Source organism: Pieris napi, chromosome 20 (genome assembly GCF_905475465.1).
Source record: "Pieris napi chromosome 20, ilPieNapi1.2, whole genome shotgun sequence".
Lineage (NCBI taxonomy): Eukaryota > Metazoa > Arthropoda > Insecta > Lepidoptera > Pieridae > Pieris > Pieris napi.
In genome coordinates, this window is record NC_062253.1 from 9,798,818 (window position 1) to 9,825,230 (window position 26,413).

A 26,413-nucleotide genomic window follows, 5' to 3' on the forward strand; every position below is an offset into this window, starting at 1 on the left:
AACTTGGACAAGAAGAGCTAATAACAGAAAAGAATGGAAACAGCTGGAAGAGGCCTACGTGTCACAGGACACGCTGATTACCAAAAACGGGTCATATGATGCATTAGACTAAGTTTTATTTATGTGTTAGAATTAAGTGTTTTTTTATGTAACTTAAATAATTGTTATTACATTGTATGGGTGTCAGCAATAAAGGCTAATCAATCAATATTCTTCCTTTGCTTATAAAAAAATCTTTGCTTAATTATGTAATATTTTTGGTTTCATATTATAACAAATTTTCAAGGCACGAAGTTTTGTGTCTCTATCTCTCTCTATAGATATAGAGGAAGGCTAATGGGAGTGTTTGCGTACCAGTACATCTTTGTATCTATTTATATTTATTTATTAAAACTTACAACATCATATCATACCTTTATCTAAAGTTTGTTCCAAGCTGTTTATTCTAAAATACATGACAATTATGGTGAACATAAATGTTACGAAAAATAAAAATACTGATCAATTTAGATTCAATTTTAGATTTAAATAGTAACTTTTCGCTACAACGCGGATTACGTGTATCAAAGTAACTGAGAGGGTATATAGGATGTATATATGTACACATGCGTTAGATTTGACATATGTATTACAATTCTTAATCACGTCTTTAAAAAAGACAGTATAAGTAAAACCTTTTTACAACATTTCCTCAAAAATCAAACTGTCTATGGTTGCGTGTTATATACCTGCCCGTTGCACTTTTTCATTTATCATTTACTGTAAGAAATAAGCCCTCTTTAACGTTGGTTAAAATATAGAAACCATTAGCTGTATATAGCAAAAAATCGATACATCCCCACAGTCGCGTGCGAGTCGTGTGACCGGCGCTGCGCACGCGCTCACACGCGGCCGACGCGCGCACTTGATTTAACTAAACAGGTGATCCGATATTAATTAATGGGGGTGAAATATTGACTGAATCGAATTTAAAGCTGTCTCCTTGGGTAGTTAGGTTAGGTAGTGAGAGTAGACAATTTTTTTTGTCAATAACTTAATTATATGTTCATACGTATATAACGTATATACATTAGACACTATTAGGGCAGATATAGGCGGATGGCCAGGGTAGCTTTATCGTATTTTTATTTGATTTTGTCAATATAAAGGATGTCATATAATATGTTTCGTCAAAGATTTGTTCTGGATACTTTTGAAGAAGAAAAGGTGTATTATATCTATTTATATCATTATGTTACATGCACACCCTAACTAGAAATATGACCCCCATATACTAACGCAAATAAAACGTCAAGACCAATCAATCATCTTTTATTGATCTAATCAAAACCATTGTAAATAGTGAAAAAGCCTAGAAAACTCTTTTTCTTTTTATAGAACAGGGTGCAAAGGAGCAGAAAGCTCACCTGATATTAAATACCGCTGCCTATGGACACTCTCAGTGCCTCGCGAGTGCGTTGCCGGCCTTTTTAGAATTGGTACCCTCTTTTTATGAACCTTAGTCGAATTGGTTCGGAAATACTTTTGTGGGCAGCTGATACCATAGTGGTGTCGATAGGATATTTTTCATTAGACATTTTTTTTAATTGTTTTGTTTTATATATCGCATATTATATACACTATAACGGTATAAAAAATAATTATTAATTATGCGATTGCTATTTTTATGAAAAAATATACCTACTGTAATATGTATTTTTGCAAACATTTAAAAAACTTTGAGTACATGACTCTCCTGTTGCCGGTTGCGTACCGTTTACTTTTTTCCGTAAAAGTAGCCAGTCCTATTATTGTTAAGTTCGTAATTCAAATAATAGTTTTATATATTTTCAATAGTCTGTGGATAGTATAAACGAACTAAATAAAAATTTGTCTAGCTGCAATGCGGTCTACGTGAACGAATGAACTAAGGATAAAATCCAATAGGTACACGTCTCTGTCTGAATAGAACTGATTGCTGGAATCTTATTCTAGTCTATCTATACGAAAATCACAACAAAGTTATAACCAAGTTCCTTAACTTGGCTAAAATCGTTATAAACTATTCCTGTGTGTATTTCATTAGTCTATTCATCGTGAAACATTGTATAAATTATGTTAAGTCATTAAGTGAAGCTGAAATAGGTTCTCGTATCAAGTGTATTCTTACAACAGAATATAAAAAATTCAAGCTAAACTTTACAACAATCAATGTATATTATCAAACCGACATAAAAGTATTTTCACTAAATACACAATCAATACTAATATCAAAGAGAATATTTATTATTGTATGTTATAAACTCATAATGTTTCTTGCCGATACCGCAATCTATAATAAATGCAAATAGTTATTGCTTATTCTTTAATTATAAATCTATTATTAGCGACAATTTTAATAAATATAGAGGTATTAAAAATACATAAGTTAAATTGTTACATTTTTACAAACAGCTCTTCATCGTGTAAATATGAAACACAAATATACAAATTATGTTTTTTTTAGTTCACTTGAACACGTTGCGAATGTGTGATAAATCTTTTGTCATACGATAATTAATTATTGTTGCTGTGCGTTGGTGTTAAGGTGATATCAGACGGTTCACTCGAATGTTTGTTTACTCGAGTGAATGCTTCATTTTTTTTCATTCTATGTTCACACGGCTTAGACGAAATGATACAGAAATGAACATTCATTGTTCTTTCTTTTAAATATGTCATCGAATGAAGTCGTACGTCTTGGAATTAGTTTAATTTGTGATCATTTAATCAAAGAGTTGACAAAAAAGAAGCAAAGAAAACGTCGACGGTGGTGGGTGCGACCATGGATTGAAAGAAGAAATTTATTAGGAGCTTCCAATACATTGTTGAGAGAACTAGCCGTTGAAGATCCTGATTCATATTGTAATCATCTTCGAATGGATGAAAGTAAATTTTAAGAAAATTTAAAAAAAAGTTATAACTTCGTCGACAACGTGATGTCCGTCGGCTACAGGACTCGAAACAAAATGGCCGAATCCGAATGAACGTTCTCTCAGTGTTCAGACCGTTCATTTCTCGTTCATTCGGAGTTAGAATGAAAGATACCGGATGCCAATATCCAACACTGTTGGATCGGTTCACTAATGAATTCATTCGGCACTCGTGTTTCATTTTTTGTTCAGACATTTCATTTCGAGTGAAATGTACCGAATGAAAGGTGAAAATGAACAAAGAATGAACCGTCTGATATCACCTTTAGCACTGTTAGCTGTTTAAAGCTGATTCATTTGTTTTATGAGTAAATATTTTATTTGTTTTGTTTTATGGTAATCGGGATTGAATTAATTTCACTAAACCTCTTAATTTACGTAAAAACATATATTCTCCATAATACAATATAATAAATTCAATTTAAAGACGGGAGTGTAATTACTGCTACGCAAGCTACATCGTAAACATTTTTTTCTTTAATACGAACATTATTCTTTGTTTTTATTTCCATTACACAAATATATGAAAACTACGTCACCAACCAATAGAGAGACAAAAAATTGTCATAAAAATATTATTGTATAGTGCATTTTACGCGTAATTGAATAACAAAAGATTACATTTATGGGACCCCAAGTTTGCCCTATTGACGTGGATTAATTAAGCTCTTTCTACAATTAAGTTTAATGATTTTAATTAATGATAGACTTATTGTAAAAAAGTAGTTACTTTTACCATGACCAGCGTAGTCATGAAAGGAGCACGGAGGCACTTAATGTATCTTAATTTTTGATTGAATAGTTAGAATATAGCTTTTATAATAGAATCTTAAATTTTGCTACGTATTACACTTGTATACATACATTTATCAATACTTCTTGTTTGTATTTTATTGTTTAGAGAATTTAATATAATAGTTATTGAGTTAATAAACAGTTTATGCAGACGGGCCAGACCTATGCAAATCTTTAAGTTGGTGCCAATTGGTAGAAATATATATTAAATATATATACCTACAATCTATAATAAGTCAAACAACTTAATTAAGTCAAAATAGGTAGATTTATTCTTAACCACGTTTACAATGTGCATGATGGCGTACGAATGCAAACTTTAGAGGCTGTTTGGCACGTGCCCGGTAAAAAGCGTACCACGTAACTTCAATCGCAATTTCCGTACAACATAAGTTTAGTTTGCAAAAAGAGCACTATTTGAAATGCTAGATATCAGATATGTAATTATTGAGCAAATTATTAAAACTTAGGGGGTAACTAGGGGTAAGCTTACAGGGCGATGCTGCAGTAACGTTCCCGATTATTTTCAATAATTTGCGCTATTTATCGACCAATCTGATACTTAATTTTGAAATCTTATCTATTTGTTGTCATGTAATAGGAGGCAACTAAATTGCCAGAAGGTTCGCAAGCGAGACCCTAAATCGAATTGATTCGAAAATACGCAAATCTGAAACCATTTCTGTTCTTAGTTTTATTTCTTCGAGTATTTCCACACAATTCATTATTCATTCAAACAATATTTGAACCAACTCGATCCCTAGATTAATGTTTTGTAAAAAAGTTACCAAAAATACAAACACAAGATTATGGGGCTTCCAATAACGTAGGAGCTCCATCTATTGCGAGTTAAAGACAACATTCAAGCTTTACTGTAATTAAATACAGATGGCGTTATCTACAGTTATTTCAAAATCATAATGATTCACTATACCCTTGACTGAATGATCTGTGCGCTGCGCTGTGGCATGATGCGGGTGACAGTTGCTTAATTTTTCTTTTAATTTGATTTTATTTGTAGACTAGAATATTCTAGCTGGGTTAAATTTAAGTTACTACAGTTATTAATGATTAAATATATTACGATTTACACATATATATAACTTGTTTGAATTACGATTGCTTATCAAGACCTAGACGTTTCATACGCTACATTGTTCCACAATATTACTAAATTGAAATAAATGTAAACTGAAGTCTGGTAAAATTGTAGTTATCAATAAATAGTTAAGGGAAAATTGGTCTCTTTTTTACCCAAATATAGAGGGCGCTTTTTTAAAAGCAAGTGAATATTAAAAAAATGAGTTCATCACACTGCGTATGTGATTTCCCATGTAGATCTTATAAAACTTAAAAGGCGGAAAGGATTGAAAAGACATGTAAACACATTGTTGTAAAATTTATTTTTTCTTTAAATTTGCTTAATAAAAAAGTATGTTTTATTTCTATCTATTTATCATGGCTCGACCGCGAGTCAGGATCTGAGGTGTCTCGATGTTCCTGAAGTTCTAATTCGAAGTCATCAACCGCCATCGGGGTGTCTGTAAGAAAAATTATAAAACATCTCAAAATAGTAATTATTCTATGGTTACCATTATTTTTAAAGTGAAACTTTTAATACATCGTCGTATTTTCGTCTGTGTGTCGCATGTCGCGTGACGGTCGGCCGCGGAGTAGGGATAAAGTGAAAGGCGCTCGTCATAGAAGCCAAGGCCAATATGGCGGCGCCTAATGTTTGCAGCAGCTGACCGTGTAGTGTATAGACTATTATTTAATATGTGTATATAATCTAAATAATTGTTAAGTATTATGTATGTCGTACTCTCTAAGACACAGAGTTCAATAAAAATATAAGTTGGAGACTTAGTCTACTTTATTATTTCCCATTATCATTCCAATTTTCCAAGTATAAAATTAAGATTGATAAAGCGATTTGTATACCCTTATTGGAATATTATTCCAAAAATGTTTAGTTAAATGTCTATAATGTGAAAAAAGTTTCGCTTTTACCGTGGTTAAAAACCACACAATCCTTCTTTATCTCAATAACTTCAATCGACAGTCTATGTTGTGATATGTAGTGGTTCACCGCTGTATGATGACATGTTTGTTTTAACATCGCTGTTTCGGGAAACAACGATGTGTGGCTTTACAATCCTATCTATTTATTTCATAGACAAGAAAGTGATCAGCGCTTTTTTTGACACATGTCTTCGATTTTAGTATTTAAGACATCCTTCATCATACAAGCTAATGTTATTTATTTTTTTTATTTATTTAATTATAAGTAATCTTACAGCTAACATACATAATATTACAAAACAAACACTTATACAGTACAAAAAGCCAAAACAGATTACATAGATAAACAATATTATATAAGAAAAATGAAACAAATAAGCGCATCAATAGAAAAAATATATACAGAAAACTGAAATTTAATATTTAAAACAAAAAATAATACCAAATACAACCTAAACAAAATTCGAGTCTTCCCGCCCCTTCAAATATTTTCTCACATGTTCCTTGGTGAGGTGGAAAATATCAAATTCCTCATAATTACTGTCATAGTTAGATAAAACCCGAAACATTGGTGAATTATGCAGGTAATTCGAGTTCGTACGAGGCACATGGAACAATTTTGAGTGTCTTGTCGCATATTGAGAAGGAATTTTAAAAGAAATTAAATTTTAATTAAAAGAAGTTAGAAGTGAACATAAAAAGTCCAATGGAGCACCATCCGGCCGGGGATCAAAAGTTACCTAAAGAATGAATATATTTTGACTATAATTAACTGATCCACTTCATTTTACCTTTTTTGTAGTACTAGTGACATTTGAAACACGTACTCTCATACGTACCCAGATGATCCAAGGTGACCCCCATGGCCTTCCGCACTTGGGAAACTGGCGCTAACCGAGCGGGTGGCACTCGGCGGATCATGGCTCGAAGGCAGGATGCCGTGAGACGAGCCAACTCACGCTCGGAGCCTCCGGGCTTCGGGCAGAGGGACAGGTGCCAGGGTGGAGGAGCTGATAGACTGGAAGTAAAACCCCTTATAGTGTAGGTATTTGACCCAAAAATAGACGTGTCAGGCACAAAAGACTGATCACCTACTTGTCTATTAGGAAACAGACACGGAAACACATTCGTATTTTAAGTAAACTCTTTTGTATCTTTCTGTCAAATTGTGTCTACGCTCAGATGAAAAAGGACAGTTTAGTACTTCAGTGCGAATGAAACGCATTTTTATGTTTGAAAGACTCTCAATCAACTTTAAAATTTACGAAAAGAATATGGGCGATCGTGTAACGATATTTGTTTAATATGTGCAATGAATTTAACGCAAATACGAATCCAATAAGAATCTTATAATATTTGGTATACAGTATAAATTCAATCGAATTAATATTTAAAATATAGATGATCGATATTTAAAACACCAAAAAATCATATTGTATGTATGGAAAATATTACAATTCATATATTTCTATAACATGAAACATGTTAGATTGAGGGTTTGTTATTTTAAACCTTTTTCAAAAAAGGAGGTTGTTCGACTTGTACCTATTGAAGTAACTTATTGAATCGGCATAATTGAAATAAAAAAATTCTATTTCATTATGAAGCCTAAACAAAAATAAAATATTTCGTTTAATTTTACATTAATTCCCTATATGACAATCAAATTTTGGTTCTTATGTACTTGTAAAAAAAGTAATTACCGATCCTTCTGTTCCTTTTCGAGCTTGGTGATCAGATCAGCCGTATGCCTCAGAGCTGACGTGATGCCATAATCGTGCTGAGCAGCCGCCACCTCGTCTTCGATCTCCGAAAGGAATTCCGTGTCCACGCCCACATCCGATAGTGTACGTAACTCTTCTAAATCTATTTTTACTTTTGAAATATCCTAAAAAAATCATTAAAATTATGATAACTAAAATATTAACGATATAATTTATTTTGCTATATATATATGCGAGGATATCACAAAAACTCTGTTTTACTGATTTATGATTTAACCTGTGGCACCTTCAGAACCAGGATTTCTAAATCTGTTTCACGAATTATCACTGATTTGTTTTTTAAATGGGTAAGATGATCTGCCTTCTGTGCCTGACCATCGATTTTAGAGCCTTTTTGAAGTGAAACATCTAATGCGAGCCTTCCAACAAGGTTGCGTTAAACGTTTAACGCTCCTTTTTTAACTTTTTTAACGTTTAACGAGGGGGAATAGAAAGAGACAGAGCGAGAGTGAATGCGTGGCACTCGAATGCGTGCGCGTAGTATCAGGTATACGTCCAATATTCCAACGCAAGAGGGAGAAAGAAAGATACACAAAGGTAGAAAGTAGGACAGTGTAAGAGAGTGAGTCAGTAGATCTCAAGCACATGCGCGTGGGAGCGTCGTGAAATTAGCTGAAATACGTACTTGTTGTTCTATCTTTACAAAGATGTGATCAATTGTAAAATTTAAGGAATGTTAGTAAATTTTGTCTTAAAGAAACAATAAGATTTCACTAATCAATTTCTACCCCATATTCATTTCCACATTACGAAGTTTCACTTCTTCCGCGCGGAAGGGACTCCAAGCACAATTTTTTTTTTGGTTTCTTTCACCTTACGAGAGTGTTAAAATGCGCAGATAGAAAGAAAGTCCCTAGAACCTACTATATCAAGCCACTAAAACCCACTCAATGAAATTAATTAAAAACGTAGACTAATAATACTTACATTATCATCTTTACTAACAGCTGGTTCGGGTTGGGGCTTCTTGGCCGGGAACAGGGCTTCCATATCATAGATAAGGGACCAGGGAGATTCGGGGGCGAAGCGAAGCATCTCTTCGTTGCCTTGACCCGTTTCTGCCGCTGTAAAACATAGTAAAAGTTTAAGAAAGTTACTCTTAAATCTGTCCAAAATTAGTTGACTGATTTTATTTGGGTTAATTCGTTTATTTATCGCATACATAAGTACTCAATTCATACCGGTTGTTCAGATAAACGCTTCCAGACACTTTAGAATATTAGCATATAATTTTGATAATTTCGTAATTAAACAAAAAAAAATATATAGGTATAATATAAGTTTTCTTTTGTATTTAGGAGACCGATTGAACAATATTTTTCAAAATCTACATTACAATTAAATATTACTATTTAAATTAATGTTAATTGTTTTTAGTAAGTTTTACTATCAAAATTAAAAAAAGTAGAAAATAATTTAGATGCACGATTACGTATTTAGTTCATAAATACTTTCTCTCAATAAATCCGAAATATGGTCAAAAATGAGTATTATTATAACTATCACAAGAACAAACTTTAAACAAATATAGGATTTTTAGTTTTTGTGCATAATTCATTATTAAATAAACTTTTGTAGAGTCATGCAATCTGAAACTGTTTTTAAAATAGCTTGATTTACTTATAAATAATAGAACATAAACGTATTAATATTTTGTATGAATGCTCGAAATGTCGTTTTCAAGCATAGACAATTAGACAATGTGTGGGTAATGTGTAAAAAAAGTAAATAATTACTGTTGACGTAATCACTAAATAAGAAAATCAAACAACCCCCTCCCCCCCATAGTGGTTACGTAATACTTGAACTAATACTTACGCAAAGTATGGTATATGAGATGGGTTTCGTCCTTAGTGAGCGTTGAAAATGTTCCGTCATACGAAGGCGCGTACGAACTGAACGGACCGTAGTTGAGGGGCTTCACGCACTTCGCCAAGTTACGACGGTCTTCCCGAGTGCCTGAAACATTATTTCTCTTACTAAATTTACATTATTTTGTCATGTTGAAGTGAAATTTGATTTAAGAAATCGGATGTCTGTAAAGTCGGTTTACTGACGATAGTTGAACGTGTCATAAAAAAATATTGATGGGATGGTTGCATTTTTCAAAAAAAAAATTAAATTAAATTTGTTTGATAGGTATTTTGTATGGATATAGAGAAGGAGGTGAATGGAAATCACAATTGAATTGATCAAGTTACATTTATTTGTACGCATAAATACAATTATGTCAACTTTAAATGGAACGCCTCAGAGCGAGGTAACGCCGCATGAGTCATGTTTTTTCGTGCGTGCAGCCGGCTCCATCGAATTATAAGACGTTGTCACGTCAAAAGTGATGGAATTCTAGTTCTTTGAGAACTGGCAGTGAAGACAATTTTCTTATAAGTGTATTAAGTTACTTATATGGGAAGTTTAATATTCCCCTTTAGAAAATCTAATTGATAACTAACGAATCTATCTGTCTCTTTTCATCACAGCATTAATACAACTTGTCAGAAAGAGACGTAAAAGATTTCGAATTGTATGAGTAAATGCTCTTGATCGCGATTGTATTTTTGGATGCTGTATCATAAAAACAAAAAAAATTGTCTGAAAAAATACTTTAGGGTTGGACCACCCCTTAACATTTAGGGGGATGAAAAATGTTGTCCTATTGGCAGACTTAACCCATATGCACACAACATTTCACTAAAATCAGTCGAGCCATTTCGGAGGAGTTTAATTACAAACACTATGACACGAGAATTTCATATATTAGATTAGGGTTGCCAGTGTACGATCATGGCCCCACTATGTATTAATTTATGTTAAAATCTTGTAAATATTAACATAATTAGCAAACTTACTGTGCAATGATCCAGTTCCCTGATTTAACTTCCCAATATATTGGCCAAGTGTGACCGGTTTATCTTCGGTATTATCCACAGGGTGTGTCACGAGGCATAGAGTTGTTTTGCCATCCGCATCCATACGGGGGAACGCTGAAATTTAATTATTATATTATTTATGTGTTAGCGACCTACAATCTGCGGGTAGTGCGGTGACGTACCCTGAACGCTTCAGGGAATGACGTCATCGTATTCAGGCTTCTATTGTTGTTGGTTAAACTACATTTAAACTTCATTTTAATGTTTTTTTTTTTCAATACATTGTCTCTTCACTGAGATATCATGAACGTGCCTAACTTAAGACTATTAATAATTTATTACATAATGCTAAACTATCAAACTAATATTTTTGAGGTTAGAACACACGCTATCTAAGACGCCATGAAGAGTTACGAAAATACAAATAGCTACCGTACCATAACACCTCTATAAAATTTAAACAGCAATTAAATTGTAAGAATCAGCTCCCTTTGTTATTGACTAAATGGATGCTGTTTTAACAGATGTTAATCCACCTTTTTATAATAACTTAACCAATCAACTGTCCTGTCTCTTCTCATCTCTTTCTGGTAAATTGTATTCATATGAAATAGGATGATAAAAAGAGATCAAGTTCCAGTTTCGATTACTAAGAGCTGCTGCACTACCTTTCTTAGCCAATCGTCGCCTGTGCTGCTCCCTAGCAGCCTCCATCTGTATCTTCACACTGTCTCCAGAATCCTGCCTCTCTTGCCCATCAGACACCGCGTCACACTCAGACCCACCACTCTTTATTGGACTGCTCCGCTTGAGCACTTTATGCTGTAGGATAAATTTTTCAGTTTCATATACCACGAAGCTCGTAGTTCGTTTCCCAATAGTTTATCAAAAAGCCCGAAATCGAAAACATACACACACACGCCGCATGCAAAAGTTCGCACTATAATTTAAAAAACAAACAGATTTTAAGCGATTCTAGTCACTATCACTAAGTGCATACACTACATAGCAAAATAACAGGAGACCGTGAGGTAATTTAGAAACAAAATATATACAATTAATATACGCCGGTTTAGATTAACTTAGAAAATGAAAAAACCTGAATTTTAAGACATATAACACTTAGATATTAATATATATTCTTATTTGTAAAATAATACGAGAAATCTTACATTTAACACATTGTTAATAAAACTATATACTCTCCTATTTTAAAGAAGAAACGTTAAACAAAAACTATTTACTAAAAGTCGTTGTTTTTTAAATAGATGTCACTTGTCAGTAATATGACAGTTGAAAATTATCTGACATTCCAAAAATTCAAACTCAGTTTGACGTTACAGAGGCGCCAAGCCCAAAGCATTTGGCAAGAGATTTTAGGTATATTGGGACTCAAGGATTTCTAGACTCACTTCTCAATTGGAACCCATCATTAAAATCATATTGGACACTTAAATTACACCTAACTGTAATAGTGCACGGAGAGTTTATTGCCAGTTCTTGTCTTCCGTTCTACGCCCTTGATTTGAGAACTGGCAGTAAATGTAAAGTTAGAAGCATTTATTGTATATTTCTTTTTTGACGTTCATAAGTGTACATTGTGTTACCTATATGAATAAATGATTTTTGACTTTTGAATAATTAAATCAACTCGTGCAAATCTTCCCCCAACATGCAAAAAAAGTTACGCGCCAATAATAATATTTAACATTTGTTCATGAAACCCACAGATATATATAAAACAATAGAAAATAATATATAGTGAAACCAAAATGTAATAATCAGTCTCCAGTTATCCGCAGAGCTAGTAATTATATTGCAAACCTTTCTACCGTACGTCCGTAGCGGCTGCGTGGAACATTACTCTTGTCAATTTCATTGTACATTGTCAAACTACAGTTAACGCATGCTCATGGCATATGCAGTGCTCACTCGGAGCACATTGATCTTTGGAAAGGCTTTATGAGGAACTATAAATTATGTCTCTGGGTGATGAGTGGCGCTACAACCCTTTAAATGTGGTTTTATAACTTTTTTAAAGGTACCATCCCGATATTATTTGATAGATCCTTTTACACACATATATATCATTGTATTGCATGTATTTAAACACTACTTATGGAAGTGAAAACTACTTTAGCATCGTTGTAATTGAAAAAGAGACATAAATTCATAAGATTAAACGTGAGAGAAAATGAGATAGGAAGCATTATACAGTGTATAAACTTTAATTATTTTAGTTTTTATCAAAATTAAAGATTGATATTAAACTTAAAAATTAAAATTGAAATAAAAAATTCTAATTTACATAATATTAATTTTAAAAACTTTTTTAATCATTGTAGTTTTTATGAAAATCAATATTTAACTTAAAAATTAAAATTTCATTTGTCTCATTATCTTGAAACCAAAACTTTTGGTTTCACTTCTACCACATGTGAGTTGGCCCTCATGTTTTGTTTTTCATTTCATTTAACACATTTTAAGCGTAATATATAAAGTAATCAGAAAGATTATATTTTAATATTTATTCTCCACTCATGAATGAATTTTAGTTACTTGTATATTAATTGCAATAATTATGAAACACTTTCTCAAAAATAATCCATAGATCAATGTGCATATTGCCGAGTGTTATAATAAAAATTTGACAATCTACAAGGGCATAATATACGTCTTTTTATACATTATTCTATTAATTAATAGAATACTAATTTATGGCTATATTTGTTGAATCCTATTTTCACCAATTGGTGAAATAATTCAATGATGTTGATATGATTTTAACATATTCTATTTATTTTGCTTAACAAAAAAATTATTACTTAATAATTTTTTTGTTAAGCAAAATTTAAAAGCTATAGACTTATAAATACATTGAAATTTGCTTGAGGCTTATAACATGTTCATATTAATAAAATCAATAACAAAAATTAACATTCAAAATAAAATATTTCAGATGAAAACAGACATAATTTACTATTGAAAATTAAAATAAAATGTGTTTAATGCATGTTCTCTTAAATGTGACATCAGTTAAATAAAATATTACCACATCCATTTTTCCAATATCAAATCCAAGCTCCTTAATAGGTATCTCATACATATAGGTAAGTATGTCTCCGAGAGGTCTTAGCTTTTGCGGTGTGAGCTGCTTCAGACCAGCGTGTAATAACCGCCGAGCTGCCTTGTGATATATTGTACCAGTCTTGTTGTATTTCATTGCGTTATTGCACATGAGTTTAAAATCACTCTGGAATAATTTAAATTTTATATGAAAATCACCAAATTGTTTAATACTGTAATAAACTTATAAACTTTATACAAAACAAAACATCTATCACATTAAAGTTACGTTATGAATAAATGTATCACGGCTGTAGTTTAGCAGTTGTTGCAAAAAGTGTAAATGTTGTTTGGTAGCTCAGTTGCTTTAAAAATGATCTATAAGACTGATGCAGAAGTGTGAACCAATGTAATTGAAGAATCTCAGAGTTTTATATATTTCGAAATACATTTAATTTCCCTATACATCATACACATATGATTAGTACTTTAGAACTACAATGCAAGATTTATAAAATAGCCATACTGTATCACTATTAGACACTCTTCTTTACGTAACATATAATTATTTACTTACAATAAAACAATTAAGTGATCGATACTCATTGTCATCAATCTTCTGTTTCATTGTGGAAAAGTCCATAGGTCTTCTTATTACGTTGGAATAGCCAGGTGCAAAGTTGTCATTCACTGGCCAAGCAAAAAACTGATTTGGGTCTCGTTTTTCAAGATTACGGAGCAGTTGTTCTAAAAGACGGGATAGTGGCCGGCGTTTTTGGCTTGCCTGAAAAATTTATGACACAAATAAAACCTTACTCTTTTCACAATATGTATTATGAAATCTAATTTTTAAATATTTATTGAGTTGAGAAAATTAGATATTGATCAATAAAATATCTTTTAAATAAATTTATAACCTGTTTTGAGAGATGTAGAACTCATTCACTGTTTTATGGGAAATATCAAAATGTTTCTTTAAGGAGTGCATCATAAGTGTCAAGTTGCATACTACAACTGCCTTATATCCAATACACTTTTGACTATGGGATACAGTAATCATAATTAGCGCAAAGTTCCAACTATAACATATACGTTTTTAATTCTTGTAAATTAAATGAAATTAATATTCTATATACACTTAATTTACAAGAAAAATTTGCATAATGTTAATCTCAATGTTAAATTTATTGTAGCTGTTATTACTTGTTGCTCTTACTACTCAGATATTTAGGACTGAGCTTACTGTCTCTTATTTATAGTCGCTAGGTCTAGAGTAATATTAGCGCTTATATACTTTAAACCCCAATTATGTTTCTTTAATATGAGTTGAATTTTAATTCCAAAATTAATTATGGAGCTAATCAGCAATAGCTAAGAGCTATTGATTTATAGATTTGAAATTATTTATGCAGGTGTCATAGAGAAATATTAGCAACACCTATTAGATATTTTTGATATCAAGAGGTATTTAAAACGTAAAGATCCTATTTTGTGAGACATTAGCCTCACCTTGAGCACACAGGACCGAGGTTCCCTATGTGAAGCAGGAGAGTTTGGTCCAGGACTCTGTCTCCGCAGCAACTTCTTAGTCAGCCCCTCATCATCACTTTCGTCATCATCGGACAACTTTATCTGAAAGTTGTCCGATTACTATACTAATAAATTCTTATAGTATATCTAAGATTGCTACTAACTTAAACGTTTAACTTTTACTGAAAATGTTTGCACAGTGAGCCCTCAAAATTAAGAAAGACAATAGATACGCAAATAATATGTACATGTAAGTAAGCACAAAATAAACCTACCATGTCTATTTCACGACGTCTTCTTTTACGATTTTTTTTAGGTTTTTCTTCTCGCTCTTTAACATCTTCTGTTGCCGATTGATCAACATCACTTAAGTCTACTTCTTCTCCTGAAATATTCAGTGCTTAATGAAACACAACTCAAACACTTAATAAACGCGTCTTCGTCGATACTTACTACAACTAAGCTTTTCTAGATCATCTATCATTATGTACAATAAATTACTTAAGACGTAAACGGTAAAGCTATGGAAATAAAAGTCTTTATTAGAAAATAAATTAATATCTTAAAATTAACATAAACTATCAAAGTGAGAACTGATTACTGAGAACAACTCTTTAATATTTAATATAAAAACATATTTTTAGACGCCGCCAGCGGCCAGACGCTTGTTGATTAACACTTGAGACTTGACATTGACAGTACCATACTTGATAGTTGACAGCATGTACCTAATGCAATAGATAAGAAGTAGACGTATACGGTATATTGTATCTGTTATAGGTGCGATTCATGGAATAAGTATAGTGCTTTTCATGAAAGAAGTCCCGCGGTGATTTTTGGAACTAAATTTGACAGGTCGGCAATGTTGTCATTCGTCGATGTTATCAAGTTCGTTTGTTGTGGTAGATTTTTGTGAATTTTTAACTAGCTTAGTGCATTTTAAAGATTGATTACAATGCCAAAAGTTGTAAAAAGTTCGGCTCGAGAAATGATATTAAAGGTAATAGAGTTCTGTGAAGCGGAACATAAGAATCAAGGTGTTTTAATACCACTAAACAATGTTCGGAAGAGAGTTGCCGCCATAACAGGTACTTTTTAGAGTTGCCATTTAATAATTTTTTGCTGTATTGATGGGACTTTTATGATATAAATTCGTTTTTGCGACAAAATTGAATAAATACATAACGTGATGAAACTAGGTAACTGAAATTAAAATATATATTACATATTACATAAGCATTATAAACTTAAAGTTACTATTATTTTTAATTGTTCATAATTTAATTGCAGGTGTGTCAGAGAAAACTGTAACAAGAATTACAAACGAAGGTATAACAGCGGCGTGTACTTCGAAAAAAAATTGTCACCCAACAATTATGCAATAAAACTGAATATAAAATTGTATTACGTTTCTTTACCCTATCTTCTCAACCTTTTCCCTGTAAGTAGGTAGAACACCGCTAATATAAGTTAATAAAAATATACTTTTTACATAACAGAAATATTGTTTCATCGAAGTATGCAGAAAATAATATTATTTGATAAATTACATCTGCTAAATGTAAATAAATTAGGTAAATTTTTTACTCATAAATGGCAACATTACTTCATGCGATTGCAGCGCCGCGTCTGGGGGACTTCTTTCATGAAAAGGACTATAAATTAAATCAGCCGTAAACTATAAACCACTTCTAATGTTCTGAGACGCCTTTCTAATTTCCTTCCTATCCGCCCTAAAACTATGCTAGCACAACCTCTTCTGCTTCCTATTCTCGATTATGCGGATTCTTGCATCTCTGATATGAATGAAGAGCTGTTTGACAATATTGATCGCCTGCAGGATATCTGCATACGTTTTATATTTGATCTTTGGAAATATTATGATCGTGTGTCTAAATTCCGCAGGCAGCTACCTATTGGACTCAGACGTGAAGTTCATCTCCTTCAATTTCTATACTCAATTCTTTACAATCCCAAAACTTCCTCTTATCTTAAAAATGAATTCAAATTCTCAGGTAAGTACTCATAAATATGTTACGTACCTCTAACAGATGCTTTTTGTAAATTCCATCTCACAACTCATCTGACAATTCGTCTAGGATCTCCGCCATTAAGTTGTGGATTAGGCTGCCCGACTCTATACGATTGACTACCTCCCTAACATCTTTAAAAATTCTTCTACATGAACATTTCTTAACCATATCCGATCCTGCTCAATCGTGACGTTTGTAATTCTTGTATTTCTTATTCTTTTGTACCTATTGCATGGCATTCATGAATCTGTGAGATTAAGTACCTTTTTAGTTCTTAGTGTATTTTATTTAAAAAAAATTATATTACTTTAAGGTTGGTTATTCTAAATTAATTTAATTTTTTGTATAAGATTTGATTATGCTCTTTACCCATATATTCATATTTCTTTTTAGGGTTGCCTGGAAGATATCGCTTGTTTTTTTTTTCTATAAATGTAACGAAGTATAAATAAAAAAGTAACATTAAATTGAAAAGCGAATTGAGAAAGAATCATAGTAATTCAGTTTCTAATAATTTATTAATACCATTAGTTTTTCATATAAAAAAAAATTAGCGCCTCCAGACGGAACCTAACAATAACTGATAACGGATAAGTAAAAAAATATTCCGAGCAAACAATACGATATACTTTCTACTTTGTGGCGATTAACCTGATAATTTTAAAAGTTGCCTAGGTATTTTGAACTCGTGTAGAGAATACACTAATTTGGTAACATTCCTATTTTGCCGTATTGTTTGTTTAATAGTGATAATTGTTTGTTGTACGAGTATTATACAACTGCTTGCCAGAAAAAGACAAATAATAAAAATATTGTGAAAAATTTATAACATACAATGGAATATATGATAACCATTTTTGGAAATCACCAATTGACCGTCCTTGTACATAGGTACACTAGATTTAAATAACTAACATAAAATATTAATAGTTAAGTGTATCCGGTCCAAAACCGTTTCTCTACTGCGGTGCAGTCACAACCGTCAACCATCATGCATGAAGGGGTCATTCAGTGAAGATATTATAAGAATCTATGTTTAAAAATGGAATAGGATTATGTTTGTCTATGTCAAACTATGTACGCAAAATCAATATTAGTAGGACACACAAAGCGAAGGCTAAGTTATCAAAGTATTAAATTTTAATGGTTGGTTTAAGGTGCAAACAATTAATTTCGAATCGAGTTGTTTTCGTACAAGATATACCACTGCCCAAGGCTTCCGCGTGTTCGTTCTTCGTATTTTATTGATAATAGGGCTAGCTCATACAGTTATTTTACGATTTAAGTGATACATGGTCGTAACCCAATACTATTCATATCTATATTTATAAAAAACAGGGCCTCCCTGTGTGGGGACTAGCGACATATGAGTTCTGTCACAACCCTTTTATCATAAATAAAGTTTTTATTATTATTATTATCTTACGAAATGCGTCTAAGATAGATAATTTTTATTATTATTAATAAAAAATGGTATACATTAGTTTTCTCTGTGAAATTGAGTTTCCGTTACTAAAAAGGGAACAGTGTATTGGGGAAAGGGGACAATTTATAAGATTTGAGTTACGATAGTGTATTAAAATTGTATTAGTAATAATTATAATGGTTATGTAATTAGAACGGTGTGCATATCTTTTATATTTTATTTATTGTACTACTATAAAGTTTTCACTTGCTTCATGAAACGCATACTTTTCCAATCCTCAGTAGTTATAAATGATAGGAAATAAAAGGAGTGAGAAATGGGAGAAGAAAACATTGGGTTTAGGGGGCTAAAGGTACTTTTACCTCCTCTCTCCGTGACAAGGACGCCCTTGCAAAGAATGATGCAACTTACCTACGAAATTAATTTAATTGACGTAAATATGTTGTTAAGTGTGCATATCGAGTTTTATCGCCAAGTATTGCTTTTGTATATCATACTTAGCGCTACGTCTCCAAATTGACCTTTAGAGTTAGCTTAGTGTGCTCCGTATATTAAAAATATATCTGATTTTGACAAAAGGAAGTCATACTTAACGTTTAAGTCGACTCATAAATCTTTACGAATTATATTCTAAGCATGGTAACCAATTGTTAATACAATTATAACAATAATTCAATTTGTCCCATAAACAGTAAGTTATGTGAAAACTTTGTATTTATACACGCTTTATATAACCAAGGCTTTACGATTCGTTGTTACAGCATCCTTCCGTGTGATCAGCTAATTAAATTGGCTTACAACTGGCTATTGGTTAATGGCTGTAAATCTTACGAGATATGTTTGATCACAAAACGTTCTAATGCATTTCATCGTAAATTATTTGTTCATATTTGTTCGGTTCAATTCAATTCAAAACCATTTGTTTTTTGTTAACGTCAAAAAAGAAATATATATTAAATGCTTCTAATTTTACATTTAATGCCAGTTCTCAAATCAAGGACGTAGAACGGAAGAGAAGAACTTGCTATAAACTCTCTTTCAAAACTAAACATTTCTTAGGAGCTGCAACCATTACAACATGTTCCACATGACATCTTAAGATAAATTAAAAACAAAGATTTGTCCTCTATCAGCAGGAGGCATGGTGAAATAGGTGCACGCACAGGTTTTTTTTTACACAATGTTTGTATGACATGACACATACATTATGTTTCAAATCCTTCCAAGTATCAACACTGGTTCGAACCTCGAATAAGTACCAAAGATCGATAGATAGTCAGCACGTCTAAGACTAAATAACATTCAGTGTGGTGACTCAGCAGAACCATGACGGTCACATGTCAAAATCCAGTGCGTTTTTGACGTATGGGAGTCAGACTTAGCGCTAAGTGTCGTTTCTGAATCTTACCCCTGGGTAAGATTTAGAAACGACGGTAAGATGGATCAGGATCCAGACAATTTTATGGCGTGAATCAGTTAGAGGCTGACATATTTGCCTATTAAGAAATATGAGCAAGAAAACTTAAATAAATCGTTTATTTGCAAAGAGAGTGGTACATTTCAATCTATTAATTATAAAAAAACTTATGCACTAAATACTCTCACACACTATAAAGGCACCTTTTTGCTATTATTTAAAAAACTTGGCCTTGGTTCGCAAATGTTTTTTTATACGTGATAGTAATAACAAAAGGCGAGCAGTGTTGGCCAAGTTGCTACAGCGTGCGACTCTCATCCCTGAGGTCGTAGGTACGAGCCCCAGCTGTGCACCAATGGACTTTCTATGTGCGCATTTAAAATTCGCTCGAACGGTGAAGGAAGACATCGTGAGCAAACACACTTGCCTTAGACCCAAAAAGTCGACGGTGTGTGTCGGGCAATTACAATTACAATGAACATGAAACAGTTACAGAAATCTGAGGCCCAGACCTAAAAAAGTTGTAGCGCCACTGATTTGTTTTTTAATAATATTATAATCACGAATTCCTTACATAATACACTGGTTTAACTAACTATTTAAATTGGGAAAGTAGTAATAAGCGTCGAAAAAGTGATAAAAAACAAAAGAATACGAAAAACAAATTTAAACAATGCCTAATTTGACGACAATCATCCCACAATTACAGCCAATAAACCATTTAAGAAACAATAAAGTTTATAAGCGAAATAAAGCAATAGAAAACTCAAATCGAAATTATTACGTAAGATTTTATTTCCTTAGCGATTGTACCGCCCACGCACCGGCGACCGGCGTACAAGGTAGTGTCCAAGCAAGATAAAACTAATAATACATTTCTCTAATAAGCTATTCGAAAAAGGCTGTATTTTTTTATTTAATGTTACTTTTGAATTAGCTTACCGCCTTGAATGTATTTTAGCTTAGCGTTTTGTTCGCAAAATCTACTGGAATGTAAAAATGATTATTACCTTTTTATATAAAAAAATCTCAACAAGGACAGCAGTGTTGGCCGAGCGGCTGTTATCCCTGAGGTCTTTGGACTTTCTGTCTATGTGCACATTTACCATTCGCTCGAACAGTGAAGGAAAATATCGTCAGGAAACCAGCGTGCTTTTGACCCAAAAAGTTGACGGCGTCAGGGAATAGGAGGCTGATCACCTATTAGCCTATTAGATTGACAAATTATCATGAAACATCTGAGGCCCAGACCTAAAAACACCACAGATTTTTTTTATTTTAAACCCTCAATAAGTATCTGTGACGTCTTGAAAAAATGCCAAGCCATTGCAATGTTTAAAAACATCTCTGTCTCTCTCTTTCTAGAAACATCTTCTTTTTTTCTTTTCTGCGTTCTTAGAACGGGCTGGATTAGAAATATTGTCTATTGTAATAAACAATAATACAAAAGTATCTGTTGTAATAGGGAAAAGAACCTTTACCGCAATCTGACCTGCTCTTTTGCGTTACTCCTACTACATCTTAAAATCTTCAAAATAAACCAGAACCCCACACCATATTTTTAAAGATAAATTTTTACTACTTTCAAGAAAATTTTAATTAAGTACCTATAAAAAGCTAATGACTACCGAGTAATGACACTAAATTTATTATATTAAAAGCTATAAAAAAGCAAATTTACATAATGTTAGAAAATATTTATGTGATGTAAAATGGTGGCACACCTATCTCACATCCTCTCGGCAATTACAAGATTTATTTCATTACAAAATCGTGTTTCATAATCTGTGTTATGTTTTCAAAACGAAATTTAAATATTTAAGCAATCTATTTACCAATAAGTAGTACCGACTGCCTCTGTTACTTACACCCCGAAGAAATTCCAATTTTTCCTATCCAATTTATTTCCAAAAATGCTCTTCTACCATGCCTCCTGCTGATAGAGAACAAATCTTTGTTTTTAATTTATTTTATTATTATTTATTACTTAAGATGTCATGTGGAACATGGTGTAATGGTTGCAGCTCCTTACAAACGCTGTGTAAAACAAAAGCTTGGCGATTAAAAAGAGTGGCGGAGAGTTTATTGCCAGTTCTTCTCTTCCGTTCTACGCTCTGGATTTGAGAACTGGCAGTAAATGTAAAATTCAAAGCATATAATGTATATTACTTTTTTGACGTTCATTTTATTGTGTTACCTATATGAATAAATTATTTTTGACTTGACTTAATTGATTAGAACCCGCAATGAAAGCGGAAGCGTGCCCGTCCAAAGCAAACCTGGCGTCGAACAGTTGGAGATGAGCCGAAAAGACTTGGAGCGAGGTGAAATACCAGGCTCAAGACGGAAGGCGATGGAGACTGACTGTGGACACCCTCATCAATCTAGGGGTTATAGAACATTAACGGCCAAAACCAATATGCAATCTCAATCCAATTTTAGCTGTCATAGACTGACAATTCAATCCATTTCTAAAGAAAAGCATGCCAATATTCAATACATGGACTGAGATACCAATCTAATTATTCAACCAATCGTTCAGAGGGCGGATAAGAGATTGAAGATTGCCCTCTGTATGAAAATGAATGTTTACTCATGCCAACAACCTATCTGTCCATTTTGACAGTGCTTCGATTGGCCAAATCAATCTCGGATTGCTATCGGTGAAACTCGTATGATTTGGGTTTGGGATTGCGACCTAACTTAATATTCATTGGGAAAATTTATTCATCTTCGTCATCTTCCAGTTCTAGTGATAGTGATTTGGAAGTTTAAATGCAATTATCCGATTGGGATAGTAATTCTGAAGCTGGAAGAAGACAACGTACTTCTGTGCGAAGACATAAGAAGACAAGAATTTATTATATCCAGAGCCTGAATGACGCCGAATTCACATTTAGATTTAGGTTAACAAAAGAAGCTTTGGAGACACTTTTACACAAAGTGATGTCTATATATGACTTCTTGCAGGTTTCATCTTTTCATCAACTTTTGTAAAAAAAATTTAAATATTAGCTACAACCAAAAATATTTGTTACTATAGATTACTACCTACTAACTCCACTTCAAAACCTCAAGACTCCAGCAGAACATCTTTATAACGAATCTCAAATACGAAGCAAAAATGTGGTGGAAAGGACATAATATGGTGTTTGGAAAAAATCGGTTCCCCAAAATCGGTTTGTCAAAAAAGGTTTTGCTTCAAGTATCTCGTGTACAAGCCGTGATAGTGGCATGTGCAGTGTTGCACAATATTGCTATTGATATGCGAGATGAACATTTTGAACTACTGCAACAAGTAGATGAACAAGCTGATGATATTGATCAAAGCGCAATTGACAACGTGGGAAATGCAAGTGTGCGAAGTAATCTTATAAGTGATTATTTTGCTTTATTACTATAATATTTTATAAATTACAACATTTTTGAGATAAATTAAATAAAAATTCAATGCTTTTATTTAAATAAAAATACAAATTACAGGTGACTGAGTCACTCTTTTTATTTTCTAATATATTTTTATGGTCAGCAACAAGCGAAGTTAGAAGGTCAACTTCTTCCCGGCTGAAATTGACGCTTCTTTCACGTTTTTGCGTAGACATTTTTTTAAGTTAAAGAACCAACCTCGAATCACAAAAACAACATACACAAACTACTCAGAGAAAATTTATATTTGTAATAATATGTACTAAAATACTCAATAACCTAACAAACAAAAATACCATATGACAATGACAGCCCGTTTCATTACAAGTAATATTAAATGACCAACAAAAAGGTTAAGGTTCTATGTTTTTCTATAGAATTTTGTAACTTTATTTGTTCGTAACAAAAAAACAAACAAAACGTTGCATAGCTATTTGCTACTTTATCCATACATTGTGAAACAGACCCTAAGTCTTACTTATTTTATTTCGTTCCAAAAACAGCAAAGTTTTGGTATGCTTGAACACAACATATTGCATTGAACGAAACGCGGTCGAGAGGCAAGGATCACGCAAAAGATTGCTGTCAATCTTTTGTCAAATAAACAATCGGATAGCAGAAATGTTTATTGGCATGCAGATTGGAGATCGGTCTTTAGATATGAATCAGTCCAAGATTGGTTATAATCATAGATTGATGATACATTATTAATTTTGGCCGTAAGTCATGTCACTCGGTTCGATTTGTGAAACATTGTGTGTGTAACAATCCATGGGTTTAATATGGATTGTTATATCGCCATACTGGTTGGAATAGGATTCTTTTTAGTTTACATTATAGAACTCGACTTAGGGTCATAAAAAGAGCGTACCTACTAATTCTTTAAAGGCTAGAAAGGCATTCGCAAGCAGTATGAGTGTTAATGAGTATCAGCGGTACCACTTAACATCGAAACGTTTACCCCAAGATCTATATAAATAAGGGGTTTTTCTAGTTTGTCTAAGAATGAGTAATCAGTGTTGGCCTAGTGGCTTCAGCGTGCGACTCTCATTCCTGAGTCGTAGGTTTGATCCCCGACTGTGCACCAATGGCTTGCCTTAGACCCAAAAAGTCGACGGTGTATGTCACGAACAGGAGGCTGATCACCTACTTATTAGGCCTATTAGATTGACAAATGATCATGAAACACATTCAGAATTTTGTGGCCCATACCTAAATAGATTGTACCTAGTGGCACTGATTTTTTTAAAGAATGAGTCGCAAATGTTAGTCAAAGGAGAACAAAGACTCGAATTTCTCCATAAAGGGGGCAAAATTTAACATGCTAGCTTATGAAAGTAATAACTCTAAGCGTCTTTCTAAAACTTCGAAGTCACGTAAATAGATGATTGTGGTGAAAAGCTCGGTTTCTCTGCGGTAGAAACTTGCAGGATGCAATTCGCATTCTGTTTAGTATTCTATTGTCAAGGCCACACAGTGCGTGCTGCGAATACTTCAGCTCACGGAACAAACTCGGGTCAAAATAACTCTCACAAATTTGCGTACTTATTAATAATACTATATTGAAATTACATTAACATATCGTGAACAGAGTATAGAGTAATAGAAAATTTAATGACTTTTTAGTAACTAAAGTGCGTGCGTACCTACACATGTCAGAAGTGAAATTTCTTTAGCAAACAAATTTTTAAGTCTTGTTCATATTTATACAAATCTAAAACTTTAGATTTCCGAGACTTAGAAGGAGGTAAAAAGGAAGATATGTTAGGAATTTCATGAATTTAATTGTCATTAAAATATTATAACGAAAAATAATACAACCCTAATAAGTAATTAAGGATCAAAATCAAAAGTTTTAAATTAAAAAAAAAACAGTTAAATAAATAATAGTTTAAAAAAACTAAAAAACACGCTTTTAAAGCACATCAAACTAAAAAGTTAAAAATAATTCCTAATTTAGGCTGAAAATGGTAATAAACAAAAAATACTGGTATTATTGTGAAAAAGCGTGGGTTGCTCGATAGACGAAAAATATGGCACAGAGCGCCATATTTTTCGTCGTCGTTCTTTTTATGTATTTTTTTTTTTTTAGTTTATTTTTTTTATTTTTTTTTTCGGATTATTGCATTGTCATCGATCTTTGACAGGTGCGCAAAGTTTGAATTAAATCTGTCGTTAAAAGTGGGTCAAAATCGAGTCGGTTACATACATACATACAAGTGAAGCTAATATAAAGCATGTAAAAATAGATACTGTAAAAATTAGCTTGGGTTTTTGGGCGAGGCCCCGGGTGATTGCCCTGTTCGCCACCCCCTAAGGCCGCCGCTGCGAGTAAGTAGGTTCTATACCTGACGTAGAATTTTAGGTGTAAGACATGTCGATTTTCTAACTATGTTATCTGTACAGTATCGTAAGGTAGCAAATGTTTATGGTACATAGAAAAATTGTACAGGCTTTGAAAGTACGACCTCAGCTTTGAGAGTCGGTTGCTTAACTCACTTGCTTAGTGGTCAAACGTGAACATTAACATTACGAATACGTAAGAAATTCTAAGATGTAATTGATATTCTATGCAAATAAACTAGAAACACGTATTAACCTACTTACAAGAAAACTCTATATTGTACCTTTATTTATTTATTTATGCTTACCTTTCTGCTTATATATGAAAATTTAGTATTAATTGTCGTTTGTTTAATGTTAAATTTCAGTTTTCTTTAAATTTTTGAAGTTATGCTTCTTTAGGCGCGTTATGAAAAATTAATGAGAGTGAAATTTTACGATGCGCGCGCACCTGAGACACAAAGTTCTCAGTGCGCGAGCGAGATGGGAATAAGACAATCTACAAGTAAAAAGAAATAGAATATGCGTGAAGTTAGCAGCTATGCCAAGAATTTTGAATGACCATAATGACATTTACCTTTTAAACAAATAAAGGAGTTTTAATTATTTTTTCAAAGAAATTTAGCAATGATTTTTCACAAAGACCTATTGTTACTTAGTTAAAAGGTTATGAAACATACCTAGTTATTAAATTGAATGAGTAATATAATAAAATAATAATAATTACTATTATTAATATTAATTAATAAT

The 26,413-nt window shown here is 32.6% G+C and overlaps 1 protein-coding gene across 6 annotated transcripts; it reads right to left on the bottom strand.

The window, feature by feature from the left end:
- Nucleotides 1-5,133: 5,133 nt before the first annotated feature.
- On the bottom strand, nt 5,134-15,609 carry LOC125059871 (bromodomain-containing protein 7-like). Of its 6 annotated transcripts, none has more exons than XM_047664513.1 (13): nt 15,472-15,609; nt 15,294-15,403; nt 14,998-15,120; nt 14,066-14,272; nt 13,475-13,675; nt 12,247-12,270; nt 11,091-11,244; nt 10,402-10,536; nt 9,371-9,511; nt 8,483-8,616; nt 7,472-7,656; nt 6,596-6,786; nt 5,134-5,287 (listed from the first exon to the last, which is right to left on the bottom strand). In XM_047664513.1, exons 1-13 carry the CDS (start codon nt 15,500-15,502, stop codon nt 5,196-5,198), a joined length of 1,728 nt encoding a protein of 575 aa, XP_047520469.1. In that variant the 5' UTR covers nt 15,503-15,609; the 3' UTR covers nt 5,134-5,195. The 6 variants fall into 6 exon arrangements, with proteins under 6 accessions (XP_047520469.1, XP_047520470.1, XP_047520468.1 ...); XM_047664514.1 differs by having other exon boundaries at nt 6,608-6,786; nt 8,480-8,616; XM_047664512.1 differs by having other exon boundaries at nt 8,480-8,616.
- Nucleotides 15,610-26,413: the final 10,804 nt, after the last annotated feature.

Excerpts from the sequence above, each read along its gene's own strand:
- LOC125059871 (XM_047664512.1), bottom strand. The coding sequence starts at position 15,502 with ATGATAGATGATCTAGAAAAGCTTAGTTGTA. Across the intron at positions 12,271-13,474 it reads ATATTGGAAAAATGGATGTG|CCGCTACGGACGTACGGTAG; the intron begins GTAATATTTTAT and ends TGTTCCACGCAG. Across the intron at positions 10,537-11,090 it reads GCGACGATTGGCTAAGAAAG|CGTTCCCCCGTATGGATGCG; the intron begins GTAGTGCAGCAG and ends ATTAAATTTCAG.